This window comes from Diabrotica virgifera, chromosome 8 (genome assembly GCF_917563875.1).
Source record: "Diabrotica virgifera virgifera chromosome 8, PGI_DIABVI_V3a".
Lineage (NCBI taxonomy): Eukaryota > Metazoa > Arthropoda > Insecta > Coleoptera > Chrysomelidae > Diabrotica > Diabrotica virgifera.
In genome coordinates this window covers 228552133-228567364 of record NC_065450.1, presented here as the reverse complement: position 1 = coordinate 228567364, position 15232 = coordinate 228552133, and the positions used below count along the sequence as shown (strand labels likewise).

General features: G+C 31.8%; 1 protein-coding gene across 1 annotated transcript in view; it reads right to left on the bottom strand.

Moving 5' to 3' along the window:
* Window positions 1–15232, bottom strand: part of LOC114337865 (zinc finger CCHC domain-containing protein 24-like) — a 59964-nt gene that overhangs the window by 3784 nt on the left and 40948 nt on the right. Inside the window, exon 4 of the mRNA XM_050659759.1 lies at window positions 7363–7527. Within this exon, the coding sequence (XP_050515716.1) occupies window positions 7363–7527 (165 nt within the window). The remainder of the gene's footprint in view (window positions 1–7362; window positions 7528–15232) is intronic.

The window sequence follows — 15232 nt, the reverse complement described above, 5'->3', positions numbered from 1 at the left end:
CGTCAAATGAGTACAATAATGAATGACTTTAGTGACGACGGCGATAAAAGTTATTACTTAACAAAAATTGTAACCAACTTTGATTACAGATTAATAATCAGTAATCGTAAATTGTCAGTTTTAGACAATTCAGTCATGGCTTGCCTAAAATTTGGATAGATTTAGATCCGTAATTAATAATTTGCTCTGAAAAATGAAAATATCTCGAAAACTAATTTTAGACATAGGGAATGTTATATAAAAATTAAAGTACAGTAATGGTACTTTTCGATAGTGATATAAAATACAGAGTGTTTCATTTAAAATTACTGAGAAAATAATGTACTTGCGTTTTGACTCACCCTGTATTCAATATAAAGAAAATTAGCAATATTGATTATTTATGAAAATTTTGACAATAAATAAAAAAATATGGCAAATAAAACTTGTTACGATATTGATATAAAATTGGTTATAACTTTGTAAATGCCCTGTATAACATACTAAACCTTTATATGTTTGTAATGGAGAAGTTAAGAAGATTTTGAATATAAAATAAAATACAGGGTGTTCCATTTAAAAAAACATAACTTTGATCTGTCACTATGTTATCGAACACCCTGTAACATTCTAACTAATTTTGTAATGTGAAGTTCAAAGTTGGCTACAATTTTTGTTATTAACTTTTATCGCTATCCATTACTATAACGGATCTACTGAGCTTCACCCCACTAATAATTAATCACCCTGTATAATAGCAGCTAAATATTGCATTGTTAGCTAGTTCTAAGCTGTTCTGAAAATTTCAGGTACCTAGGTAGCCTAGAACTATTTTTAAAATGGATTACAAAATTTGCGGAGACCGTGACAACAACCAAGCCAAGTATACAAAAACGTTTTAAAATAACATAAATTATTCGCTAATAATATACAGTATGCGGCAAAATAAACAGTACTGAAAGGAATATTGAAATGTTTGATTATTTATATATCTAGTATACATGATATAGCATTGCAAACATTATTCACGACGACGCACGTTCCCGATAAAACAGATGGTAAAGATGCCCTCTGGCCAGTGGCGGATCTACGGGGAGGGAACGAGGAAATTTCCCCTCCTAACAAGGTCCAAAATTAAAGAAAAAAAACTGTTCAAACATAAAAATATATTAGCTGACATGAAACCGAAACCACATAAAGACAAATTCAACCCAATAAATACGCTAGTTAGGAAAATTAAGGGAACTTAATGCCTATAAGTTATTATTTACATCTTTTATGTAATCTAAGTTTGTCTTTTGTATGTCTTTTGGTTGGTTTTTCATTGGAAGTTCACCCCTAAGGCAAATTTTCCCTCCCAAGGCAAATTTTTAGATTCGCCACTGCGTCTGGCACGAAATGGTAGACGGTGGATCTCTCTGACCCCTTCAGCATTCCCCATATGTACGCATCTGGTGGCGTTAGTTCTAGTGATTGGCAACTCCCAAAATGATGGAGCAGTATCCGAAGAGACTTCCTAGCAGTGTGACAGGTTGTCCCGTCCTGCTCAAACCACCTGCTTGGACCGTTTTCGTGACCTTTTACGTATGACCGAAAATAGTACTCCACCATAAAAAAATTTTCTGCAAAATTGAGAACCATTCTGAAGCACCTAACATTATCACGACATTCACACACGTTATAACGACATTCGGAAACCACTGAGTACGTTTCGACGCCTGACACATACAAATTTGACGCATATGAATTTTGGACAGGTTGTATATTAGTGCACCCTATGTTACCTACATCTGAATCTTATGTTTGTGCGTCACAATGTTGCCATACGTTTTTTGTTTATTTCTTTCATAATTTCAATCAATTTACATGTACAAGAATAATAGAATAATTTGTTTTGATCATGCATCTATTTGATTTATCTATTTATCTACTTTTTTTGTAACTTTTTTTTATAACTTTTTTATATCTTTGATTTAAAAACATTTACACAGTTTATCTTCATTGATCTTTTTTGAAGATATTCTTCTTTAGCGGCGAATCGATTGAGGGTAAAATCTGATTGATCCGCGCGCATGCGCACACCGACAGTATGGTATTAGTTGTTATACGGGCTCTGATTGGGTGTTGAAATTTTGAAATGATCTGTCAATAATTGTTCAATATGGAGGTTATCGGTAAACAAAAATATTGTATAATATTAGTTTTTATTGATGTGTGGACAGAAATAAAATCAAATTTATAATTATAGTGACTTTTGAAAAGCCGCAGGTACGTAATTCTAAATGTTTCAGTTGGAAATACCTAATAGTTTCAATACCTATCTATCTGGAAAATGTAAAAATAATGTAGTTACCTATTAGTAGGCAATGCTTTAATTTACATAATCTGATTACGAACAAACTTTCTACAAATCTTCATCTCATATATCGTTTTCTTACTCTATATTTTGTTGTATTTTATTTCGACAAAAATCAAGCTAATAATTTTATTAAATTCATATAAATTTATGGTGTAAACGTTTAGTTTGTGTATATTCCCACATGACGTATAAGAGAGTTTGGTGCAGTTTGAAATGGCGTCAACCTTCGTACGGCGCGGTAGACGTGAAGTGGGTTCAAGCCCCAAGCAAGTTATTATTTTTTTATTTTTTTTTATAGATTTTATGATTATAAGTATATTATTATATAATTTTTGAAGATATTCTTCTTTTTTGAAAGTGGTAGATAAGAAAGTTAGTTTGATTTTTAAATAAAATAAGTACAAATAACCTTTTAAGTATATATTTACTTCGTTTAAATTACCTATTATATAATAGAAGAATATCTTCTTACGTGCGTACAAAGTACACACACATTCTTTTTATTTATCAGTTGATCTCTTTTTTATAACAATTTTAATTAACTTTCATTTAAAGTGCCGCTTTTGAGCTTTTTGTATTAAAAACTTTTTGTATTGGTGTTTCAAAACTATTTTTTAATTTATTATAATCATTCATCTGTTTGATTTATCTATTTATCTACTTTTTTATATCAATTTATATTATCTTTGATTTAAAAATATTTATACAGTTTATCTTCACTGATATTTTTTATTTATCAGTTGATCTTCCTTTTTATAACAATTTTAAGGTAGCTTTGATTTAAAATGCCTCTGTTGAGCTTTTTGTATTACAAAACTTTACTTAATTGGTGTTTCAAAACTATTTTATAATGAAACTTTATGTAATGTGATAGTATGAAAAAATAGAGGATATGCAACGGTGTTACATGTCAAGCTTGGATCCAATGCCACGTAAATATTAGGGTGGTGCACTAATATACAAGCTGTCCCGAATTTTAGTACTGTTTATTTTGCCGCATACCGTATTTGGAGTCTTAACGAGTTAGTGAATTAACAAATGTCAGAACGTATCGCGGGGCGAACTCTCAGATCACTATCTTGTGGGGCTAAAATTACGGCAGAATATCACGACAGAGGCAAAAGGGACAAATAGTAAAATTAAAAAATGGAATGTTGAAGGATTCAAAAGTTCAACAAAGAGGCAAGAATATCAAAATGCTCTCCAAATAAAACTGAACAGAATCAGAGAGGAAGATACTGCAGAGGAAGAATGGAGAGAATTAAAAACAATAATAAAATAATAAAATCTGCAGAGGAAACTGTCGGAAGAGCCAAAAGGCAAAGTAATGCAAAATAGTATGATGATGAATGCAGAACTACAGTAGAAGGAAAAAGGCAAGCTAAGCTCAAATAGCTTTAAAGAAAGACAAGAAATAGCAGGGAGATTTATAGTGAAAAGAGAATATAAGCGATGGAGTATACACAGGAGAAAAAAAAAAGAGAGGCTTTGAAAAAACAAGTACAAGAAATCATAGAGCATAACAACAGACGAGAAAGCAGAAAAATCTACAAAAGAATAAAAGAAAGCACACAGTCATTGTTAATAATTAAAAATAGCAGATTTGTAATAAAATAATGACAAAAATCTCTTCAGGACCTTGAAGAAGGGGTTTGAAACTTAATTTGGCCACTTTTTGAATTTCATAATAATAATTTTTAATCGAGTTATTAAGACTTGAAAATGGCCATTTTCGCATTTTTCAAATTTTAAATCGCGTATAACTCGACAACAATCAATTTTAGAGAAAAATCACAACAGACCTTTTTTGTCAGAATGACCCAAATTATCTTAAAAAGTATTGTTCGAAATGAAAAAATTATTTTTGTTAATTTGTTTAAAAAAAGTTGTTTAAACAATTTTTCGACCACGGCACCGTCCGGCACCCTGTGGATATGTTATAAGGACTTTTTTTTGAGTAAGTTTGTGCAAAAAAATCAAATCGAAATAATTTCGCTAGTGGGGGCGATGATACTGCCCTGTCACAAACACATATTATGTATTACAAAGATATTAAGAAACTTTATCATTAAATTAAAATTCTTTGATAATAAGTGATCATACATTTCTTGTCATGGGAATAATATTCAATTATTAAGATACAAAATAGTATGATTCATTTCGGTAGAAATAAAGATAAGGTATACATTCCTGTACATTCACAAACACTTTTTAAGTGGTCATTAAATTCATGAATTACTTAGATAAGCTCATAATCTGTGAATTTAACACCTAACAATGAAATTTTTTTAAATTATATTATAGTGAGTAATGTTTAGTAAATAGTTGAGACAATGTTGGGAAATAAAGAAATAGGAAACATATTTACATTGGAAAAGAAGATTACTCTCCATGATTTACAAAATTATTTAAAACGTTAAATGTTGACAAGTTAAATTGGAAAAAATGGCGAATCTACGCGGGGGAAGGGGATGAGGAAATGATGAGGAAAAACAAGGTCCAAAATTAAACAAAAAAAAAGAATGTGTGTGTACTTTGTACGCACGTAAGAAGTTATACTTCTATTATATGATTATATGATTATATGATTATAAACGAAATTAATATACTTTTTATTTATATTTTATTTAAATATTAAATTAATTTATACTTACTACTTCTCAAACATTTTTATTAAAACAGTGCCAAAAATTAAAATAATAAAAAAATAAAACACACACAAGTACATTAAAAATGCCACAAATGATTTCTGAACATTAATTGTCGGAAAAATTTTTAACTAAATACGTATTTTCTGAAAATAAAATTATATAATAAATATACTTACAATCATAAAATGTATATAAAAAAAATAAAAGTCTCTATTGGGATTCGAACCAACTTACCAAGCGGCTGGTATTTGCGTTGTATTGGGAGTCACCCGCATTAAAACTTCGCCACAGAGACAGCTTGTCATTATGTGCGAAGATCGTCTAACTAAACAGATTAACCTTTTGACATTTTTAACTTATGTAAATCAAATTATTTTGATTTTGAATAGAAATGATTTAGAATTGAAAAAATACAACAAAACATAGAGTAAGAAAACAATATATTAGGTGAATATTATTTAAATAAAAGTATTACATACTACTTATGTATTTTGGTACGTTCAAGGTAGGTATCGGAGCCCGTATAACGACTAATAAATTTCGCAATCACTTGCGTCGTGCAAAGTGGCTATGTTCAAATATCATAACAAAATTTGATCAACTATTTATAAAACACTTACCAGTGAAAGATTCTTTAGCTTTGAATAAGCGAGATCTGCGGCACTCATACTAGTCACAGTTTGATGAGCTTTCACATTGGCATGCAACAATCATCTCTTCTATGTAAATAAGTCCAAAAATATAATATGAAAACTATTTAAAAAAGCAGTATAACCATTAACTATCTTTTTGTTTGTTTGTTTCTCTTCCAACAAATTTTAAAACGCAACAAGCATACATTACAACCAAACCATACAGTCCCACAGCTGTGCCACAGCTGCCATATTGGATATAATTTTTGTCATGTCATTTGAACATCCAATCAGAACAAAGTTATAATGCGCATGCGCCCGGTCGCTAGGTTTTCCCATATAAAATTTCACCGTCATTACGCCCGTAAAGAAGTATAACTTCAAAAAATTATTGAAACAAAAATACACTTCTTCAAGAAATTAACGCACCACCTTAAAAATGGGTCATTTTTGATGTCTCGAATTTCCTAAACCTGTCGTCCGATTTAAGTAATTTTTTAATGTTATATATAGCTTTATTCTTTAACAATATCGCTGTAATAAAATTATTGCTAGACAGGTAAACTGTGTTTTTTTTTCTCGAAGTCCACCACACCCTGTGGAATATTCTAGCATTTATAAAGTACTAAAATTAAAACCTAACTATAGCCTCATGTTTTCTTAACATTCTGTTTTTTGATTCATTCACTTATTATGTTGGACAATAAGAAAGTTAGGTACTTTAACAACTAGCTTTGTTTTTCATCAATACATGGTGTTTTTAAATAAGTATGGCAAACATTTTAGGAGGAAATTATGCTTAAAAAATAATGACAGTTTGCTTTATAAACGTATGTCCGCAAATGCTTCGTTTCCAATATAGGGGATGTTGAAATTTTTCGACAAACTGACGATTTATTTATTGCTCTAAAACCGGTTGAGATATGCAAATTAAATTTGGTGGGCTTTATGAGGTAGGTGAGCGGGTTTTTTGATATGCAATTAGGAATTTAATATTTACCATTGGTGCACATAAGGGTCATATTACCCGTATGCGCGCCAATGGCAAATATTAAATTCCTAATTGCATATCAAAAAATGCGCAATAACTACCTCTTAAGATCCGCCAAATTTCATTTGCATATGTTTATCTTGTTTTAGAGCAATAAATAAATCGTCAGTTTGTAAGAAAAATTTCAACACCCCCTATCTGGGAAACGAAGAATTTGTAGACATACGTTTATAAAGCAAACTGTCATTATTTTTTCATGCAGAATTACCCCTTAAAGTTTGCCATAGGTACTTATTTAAAAACACCCTGTATTGACAAAAAACAAGCCTAGTTGTTAAAGTACCTAATTTTTTTATTATTCAACATAAGCAAATGAATCAGAAAACTGAATATTAAGAAGACATGAGCTTTAGTTGGATTTTAATTTCAGTATTTTATAAATGCTTGAATATTCTACAGGGTCACGCGAACTTTGAGAAAAAAATCACAGTTTGTTTGGTACACCCGGTATACAATGACATAACAATTTATCTTCTAGCAACAATATTATTACAGCGATATTGTTAAAGAATCAAGTTATGACATAAAAAAATGACTTAAAACGGACAACGGGTTTAGGAAATTCGAGACCTCCAAAATGACCCCTTTTTAAGGTGGTGCGTTAATTTCTTGGAGAATTGTATATTAGCTGACATGAACTTCAAGCATGTCTTATAAATTTCAGATGAATAAATTACGAAATGTCCTTACTTGTTTATGTGGAAAAACATTGATGTGGCATTTAATACATTCCTGTCCCATATTTGACCAGGAGTTACCTGACATCCATTTTCTTTTACACTTTGGACATTTATATTCCCCGAAACATCGCTTTCTACCTTGGTATGGAGTTTTTCCTTCACCTTTGGGCCGAGCCTGAAACATATCAATGATAAGTATAGTTGCCATCAAGTTATTGCAGCAAAACCTTAATCTTAATCATATTACAATGTCATTTGTATTTGATTGGCGTGGTTAAGTTTCTGGTACAGGTAGAAAGTAATAAATGTTAATCCCAAAAAATTTAATGAAAAATTCTTTATAAAATGTACAATTTATTAAAATCCCTTTAAGGGCTACATCAAGAAAAAAATTCTTTTTTTGTGGAAAATGTTAATCTAATGTACATTTTGATTATTATACCTGCTATCTTTATACCTGCAGTATTAGGCTAAGGTAATAAGACAAAAGTATACCCTGTTCAAACTATAGGCACCCTGTATAGGAACAAATTGTAACTATTTCCTGCGTAGGATCTGGCGGCCATTTTTATTTATAAACAATTAACTGTCAAAAAACGACTTTTTTCCCTTTTTTTTTAAATTAATGGAAAACAGTAAGACTCATGGTTTTCTCAGTACAGACATCTTCGAGAGAATGGAAAAGCTTTAAAATGGAGTATTACAAAGTTTAATACACTCATTTATTGTTACCATAATTGCGAAAAAAGGTCGAAATTGCAAAAAAATTAATTTCGCAATAAGTATTGTAAAAATAAGGATAGAGCTTTGAAATTTTTGTCAAATGAGGGTTCTTTGGTGCTTAATATGTGAAAAAAACTTCAAAGCGATTCATTCAATTTGTTTAAATTTTATTCAAATTGTTTATCCCATAGAGCTTTTTTTGCAATAAAATAAGTCAGACCAAAATAATGTTAGAACCATTTTACAGGTGTCAAATGTAATAGCATGAACTAAACTTTCAAATTGGTTTAAAAAAAGTGAATAAAAAAGGCATTTATTACTAATAAATAATTATTCAAAAGTATCGTAATTTTTTTTTGAATCCGTTAAACTTTTTTCAAAAAAATCTGTTTTTTACCGTTTTTTAGGTGCATAACTACCAAGTAATGTTATTTATAATATGATAATTGATGAAAAATTGTAATAAATAAATATACAGTCAGAAAAATGAAAGAATACCTCTGAACGATCACATCAATCACTTATTTCGTATTTGCTGTCTTTTTCTATAAATAAAACGATTGTTATAGAAAAAGATAGCAAATACAAAATAAGTGATTGAGGTGATCGTTCATGGATATTCTCTCATTTTTCCGACTGTATATAATATATAATTTATTCTATAAAAAAATAAAAAGTTTATAAGGGAAAATTGAACATAATTTTGCATAATTATTTATTACTAATAAATGCATTTTTTTATTCACTTTTTTTAAACCAATTTGAAAGTTTAGCTCATGCTCTTTCATTTGACACCTGTAGAATGGTTCTAACATTATGTTTTCTGACTTATGTTATTGCAAAAAAAAGCTCTCTGGGATAAACAATGTTAATAAAATTTAAACAATTGAATGAATCGCTTTGAAATTTTTGTCACATATTAAGCACCAAAGAACCCTCATTTGACAAAAATTTCAAAGCTCTATACTTATTTTTACAACAGTTATTGCGAAATTAATTTTTTTGCAATTTTGACCTTTTTTCGCAATTATGGTAACAATAAATGAGTGTATTAAACTTTGTAATACTCCATTTTAAAGCTTTTCCATTCTCTCGAAGATGTCTGTACTAAGAAAACCAGAAGTGTTACGTTTTTCCATTAATTTGCAAAAAAAGGAAAAAAGCCCGTTTTTGACACTAAATTGTTTATAAATAAAAATGGCCGCCAGATCCTACGCAGGAAATAGTTACAATTTGTTCTTATAGGTATTACCTCTCGAAAAACGCTTCAGTACCCTGGCTGTTGAAGTGTCGTGGGAAAAACCTTATTACCCTGGACTATCAGAGTAAACATGTAAATAAAAAATGAATAACCATTTTGAATTTCGTTGCAACACGAAACTACGGCCGAATCATATTCTAGTTCAATCAGAGAGTGCAGCAAGCACCTCAACCGGTTTCGAAACTTATTAGTCTCTCATCAGGAGGCACATATGCTGCTCTCTCTGACCCAACCAGGACAAACCCTGACGTGCAGCTACGCATTGCAACGAACGAAATGGTAGGGATGCCCTAGCGGCAACTGCTAGCAAAAGACTGTTTTCAATCTAGTAGCACATAAAATAATACCAAATATATTCTACATTTTTGGTATTACTTTATGTGCTACTAGATTGAAAACTTAGTCTTTTGCTAGCAGTTGCCGCTAGGGCATCCCTGCCATTTCGTTCGTTGCAATGCGTAGCTGCACGTCGGGGTTTGTCCTGGTTTGGTCAGAGAGAGAGAGAGAGAGAGCAGCATATGGTGCTTGCTGCAATCTCTGATTGAACTAGAATATGATGCTATTCATTTTTGATTGCCGAGATTCTTCTATCGAGATTCACTTTGACACTGACGTTAGTAACTTCTTTTTTGAAAAGTTCAGTTGTCAGAAGTGACTGGAAATTATTACAAAACCAACGCACCTGCTCATATCTAATATTATTAATAGTAAACAGACATAAAAATAACATAAACCTTACGCCAATCAATATTTATTTATTACGTATTTTTTTTATGGGAAATAAGCCACAATTTTACTAAAAAATGAATTTATTAACGTTTCGAAGCCCAAATCGGGTTTCGTTGTCAAAATACAAAATACTATTAAAATAAAACAAACATGTTGTTGCTATTTTACTTTTTTTATTTTAATAGTATTTTGTATTTTGACAACGAAACCCGATTTGGGCTTCGAAACGTTGATAAATTCATTTTTTAGTAAAATTGTGGCTTATTTCCCATAAAAAAAATACGTAATTATAAAAATGCCACAAGGAAATAGCTTCAGAACAACAATATTTATTTATTTACACCATTATAATGTATTGATAACAAATGAGAAAATTATGTATTGTACAAAATAAAAATATTTTGTAGAAATAAACTTCACAAAATTGTATGAGATTAGTAGACACTCCCACTATTTCTAATAATTCTTCTTTTTTTAATGAAAGATACTTTATGTCCCGGTTAAACCTCGGTTAGCTAACCGGGGTTTAATCGGAACAGAAAAGTACCTCATAGGGCCTCTTGCGTTGTAATAAAAGCAATTATAATTATTATTATAATTATTTATGAATATAATAATAAGTATAATTGCGTTTATGTCTATGTTATGCATATATTTCTGTCCCGATTAAACCCCGGTTAACTAACCGGCTGTTAACGGAGACATAAAGTACCGGGCCTTATTTGAGTTGATTTTATCAGTTAATTGTGTGAGGTAGGAATTTTTGTGTTGTATGTTTCCTATTCCGAATGTGTCAAAAAAAATCTCGCGAGAGCGAATGTAGATAATTTAATTTTGATGTACATCGTAATTTTGTTGTAAGGTTTGTACATCGTTTATATTAATATTTTAGAAGATGCTGTGTTTACTATGCATACGATTCTTTCCATTTCTTCTGTTTAATTCATTTTCTAACATTTGTAACAACTCTCAATAAATATATTATTAGCTATTTTCGAGGTGGACATTTTTTACCCACCCTTGGGCTTACATGGAACCTATAAAAGGTTGGTTAGGTAATAAAAACACTTCAGAAACTTCGGGTACCTATTCCAGCGTTTATGATGTCTTGCAATGTTTTCACGAACTAAGAACTAAAATATGAGAAGTGGCGATAATTTTGTTCTCACTGTAAAATCTCTGGCAGTATTTCTTTAACCCGCCATTACACGCGCTATGAGGGAATCCCTCACCATATTTGTTTATAACCAATGAAATTGTGTAAACTAATACGATAACCTTAAGCACCCAGGAATGCCTTTAGCATGGTTCATGAGAGGGTATGAAAAAGTTATAGAATATTTCTGGCGGTCAGTGTGCTGTGTGATAGTTGAAAGAAGAGACATCCCTCTTCAAGTGAGGGAATTCCTCACTGCGCGTGCAATCACGGTGAAATCACGTTTCTGTTATCTCAAAGAAACTTTTAGGTTTTTATTTAATATTTAGGTAGGTTTAATTAAAATATTATTGTTTGGATTAGGTTAGGAACAGTGGCACACCGAGTGGGGGGTTTAGGGGTTAAAAGCTCACCCAGAGCATATAGAAATATATAAAAAGAAAGTAGGAAAATGTAACTTGTCTTTCACAAATAATACCAAAAACTTTCGGTGCCCAAGCTAAACCCCCCTCCCCCAGAGGAAAATTCTAGGTGCGCCACTGGTTAAGAACCCATTTTTAAATTTACCTATTCTAATTGGGAAATAAGCCACAATTGAACTTGAAAAATTGATTTTATTGACGTTTCGAATTCCACCTGGGACGTCGTTATCAAAATACAAAATATTAATAGTTAATTACATAAATACCACAAAGAAATAGCTTCAGAACAGTTGTTAATTTTAATTTGTATTTTTAGTAAAATTAATTCGCGTAAAGAACGTTAATTTCTTCAGTGGCTTGCTGAAATTGAAAATTAAGAAAACTTGCTTTTGATCTATGTATATTATTTTTACTTTTGTTTTGTTAAATTAATAAAAAAAAGTTGGTATACGAGACTTTCTATAATATGTGAGTACAACCCATTTTATATTTATACATGTTGACATTCATTCTTGTTGACAATGTTATATGTTGACAAATAGCAGTCTGATTTTTGCATGAGAGTTTAATCTCTGTTTGGAGAGTTAAGTCTGTTCTGTTGGACAAAATACATGTGCCGTTTTCTTGGTCTGACCGTTCCAAATTTTAACCTGTTCCAGTGTTCCCATCTATCAAAGTTTGTCCGACTAGACACCCTTAAGCTATTAACAAATTTTCAGCTTGCTATTAATCAACTTTTTTTCATATGCGGGATCCAGACCTATATGCCCACAAGAGGGATAATGGGTTACATACAAACATTAAAAATTGATGTAATAAATAGTAAAAACTATATCAAATACAATGGGAGATTTTTTAAAGGTATTCTCATTTCTCTTTAACGAATAAACTAAAATAAAATTAGATAAACGCATAAATCAACTAATTTTTTATTAGGTTTATTCTAAAAGCGTTTCTGTAGATGTCATATTCTGGAATTTTGTAGGGGAGCCCAAGCGGGGATTTTTGCAGTTACTCGAGCGCGTCAGATTATTACATGGGGAGAAACCTTGTATCCTGAAAATGTACCTCTACCATATATTGGCTCTTAATGCAGGGGAGGGGGGGGGGGCCGAAAAAAAAATTGATTCTTAGAAAAACTCGAAATCGTCAGATTAAGATAAGGTAAGTTAAGTACATGCAAAACAGTGTATATTTCAAAAATCTGACGATTTGAGCGGGCCGGCCGTAAGGAAATGGATGAGTCCCAAAGTTTCACAAGAAAAAAGCGAATATTTCGCGAAATGAATGACAAATTGAAAAACTAAAAAATGCGTGCTCAATATTTTTCAGAAATCTATCGAATGATACCAAACACGACTTCCCACGGAGAGGGGTGGGGGGTAAATTTAATATTTTAAATACGAATCCCGCGATATTTCGCGAAATGAACATCATATCGAAAAACTGAAAAATACACTTATTCAATATTTTTGAAAAATCTACCGAATGGCACCAAACAGGACCTCTCACGGAGGTGGGGGGGTCATTTTTCTCGAATTATGGATAGATGGCGCTATAATCGGAAAAAACGATTGTTGGAAATGGAAAATTAAATTAAAAATGGACAAGTCCCCACTAAAATGAAAAACTTTAATTAACTTTTTTTGGTTTTAGGACCTACTCTTCACAACCCAATAGGTCCCCATAACGCTCGAGTGACTACACATTTAGCATACTTTGCTCCCCTACCATTATGGTTTTCGTCAATTTCGTATGTTGTTTTGCTATATTATAACTTCTAATCTAACTCTAACCTAATTCTAGCCTGTTGATGAATTCTTCGAGAATGTTAAAATTTGTTTTTAGTCCTCCTGAATTCCATGATCCTAAACACAGAGGTGATTCCTGGTGGAACTGAATTAACATAATCTAAGAATAGAGCAATCAGGAGCGGCCTTTTTAAAGATGGGGAAATTTCTGAGTAACCAGACTTAATCTGCAAATCCGATATCGCATGGTACAATGTTATATCCACTCTATTCTTCTGTATAATGTCGCAGCTTGGACTGTTAATGTTGACGTAATGAGAAAGCTGGAAGCTTTTGAGATGTGGCTTTTTAGGAGAATTTTGAAAATACCATGGACCGATCATATTATGAACGAAATGGTGTTGCACAGAATGGGAAGAGACAGAGAACTTTTGACCACCATTAAAAAGAGAAAAACAGCATACTTGGAGCACATATTTAGAAATGATAAGTACGAGTTGTTGCAGCTTATTATTAACGGTAAAATATAAGGAAAAAGGGGTTCTGGTAGACGACAAATATCCTGACTGAAAAACATTCGCGACTGGACCGGGTTAAACACACAGACGCTTTTCAAAAAAGCAGAAAATAGAGACGAATTTGCAATGGTTATAGCCAACCTTTATTAGTGGAGTCGGCACTAGAAGAAGTGCTTCCATAGAACACTGTTGTTCATTTGTTCCCGTTTATGCTATAGCTATCTGATGTGTTTCGCTCCCTTCTGCAGCTTGATTGTTGTGATCTGAGCCAGTGGCGTGCTGGAACTTTTCAAGCGGCCCGGTGATTTTATAGAAAAGCGCCTTCCCATCCTTATTTTATCTTCTATTATCAGAATTTTTACTTTTTATTTATAAAATAAAAATACTTCTTCTTCTTCTTCTATTTGTATAAACATGAATCAGTGTGTTTTTTCAATGTACCTCTAGTAAGTTGTCGTTTTCGTGGTCTTCCCACTGATCGTCTTCTTATTGGGGAACCGTCTTTCGCTGTCACTACTCTATTTGTTGCCGTTCGGGGTATGTGGTCATTCTATTCTATTCTTCTGTTTCTTATCCAGTTATTAATATTGTCCAACTTGAATCTCCGTTGTATATCTTTACTTCTAGCTCTGTGTTCCATAGAGTCTTACCATCGATTTTTCGAAGGGTTTTTGTCCTCATTGTATCAGGTCGTGTTTCTGCCGCGTATGCCATTATTGGTCTTATGACTGTTTTGTAAATTCTGCCTTTTATTTCTTTTCCGATATTTTTATTTTTCCATACTGTGTCATTCAGACTACTTGCGGCTCTGTTTGTTCTATTCACTTGATCTTCCACTTCTATTTAGAGCCTTTCGTAGCTAGATAGTGTGATGTCTAGATATTAAGACTCCATCACTTGTTCTATTAGCCCTCCAGCTCCAATTTACATCTTATTGGAATTTCTGTTATAACCATGCATTTTGTCTTTTTTTGGGAAATTAACATGTTAAATTTTCTGGCGGTTATGTTAAATTGGTGCAGTATATACGTTGTAAGAAATGTTTGATCTCCTGCGAAGAGTTAAGTACGAAAGCAATAAAGTTGGTCTGAAAATCAATAAAGCTAAGACAAAAATAATGGTGATCATCAGATTCGACACTATTTAACTGACTAACATGTTACAGGGATACCAAATAGTAAATACCTTTGTCTATCTCGGGTCTAGTACAACTGACGATGGTAACTGTGAAACAGAAATTAGGAGACGTATTGGTATTGCAAAAAATGCGATGAATCGATGTCCATGAACCTAGCAGAGCAAGGTTAGCAGAATGGAATC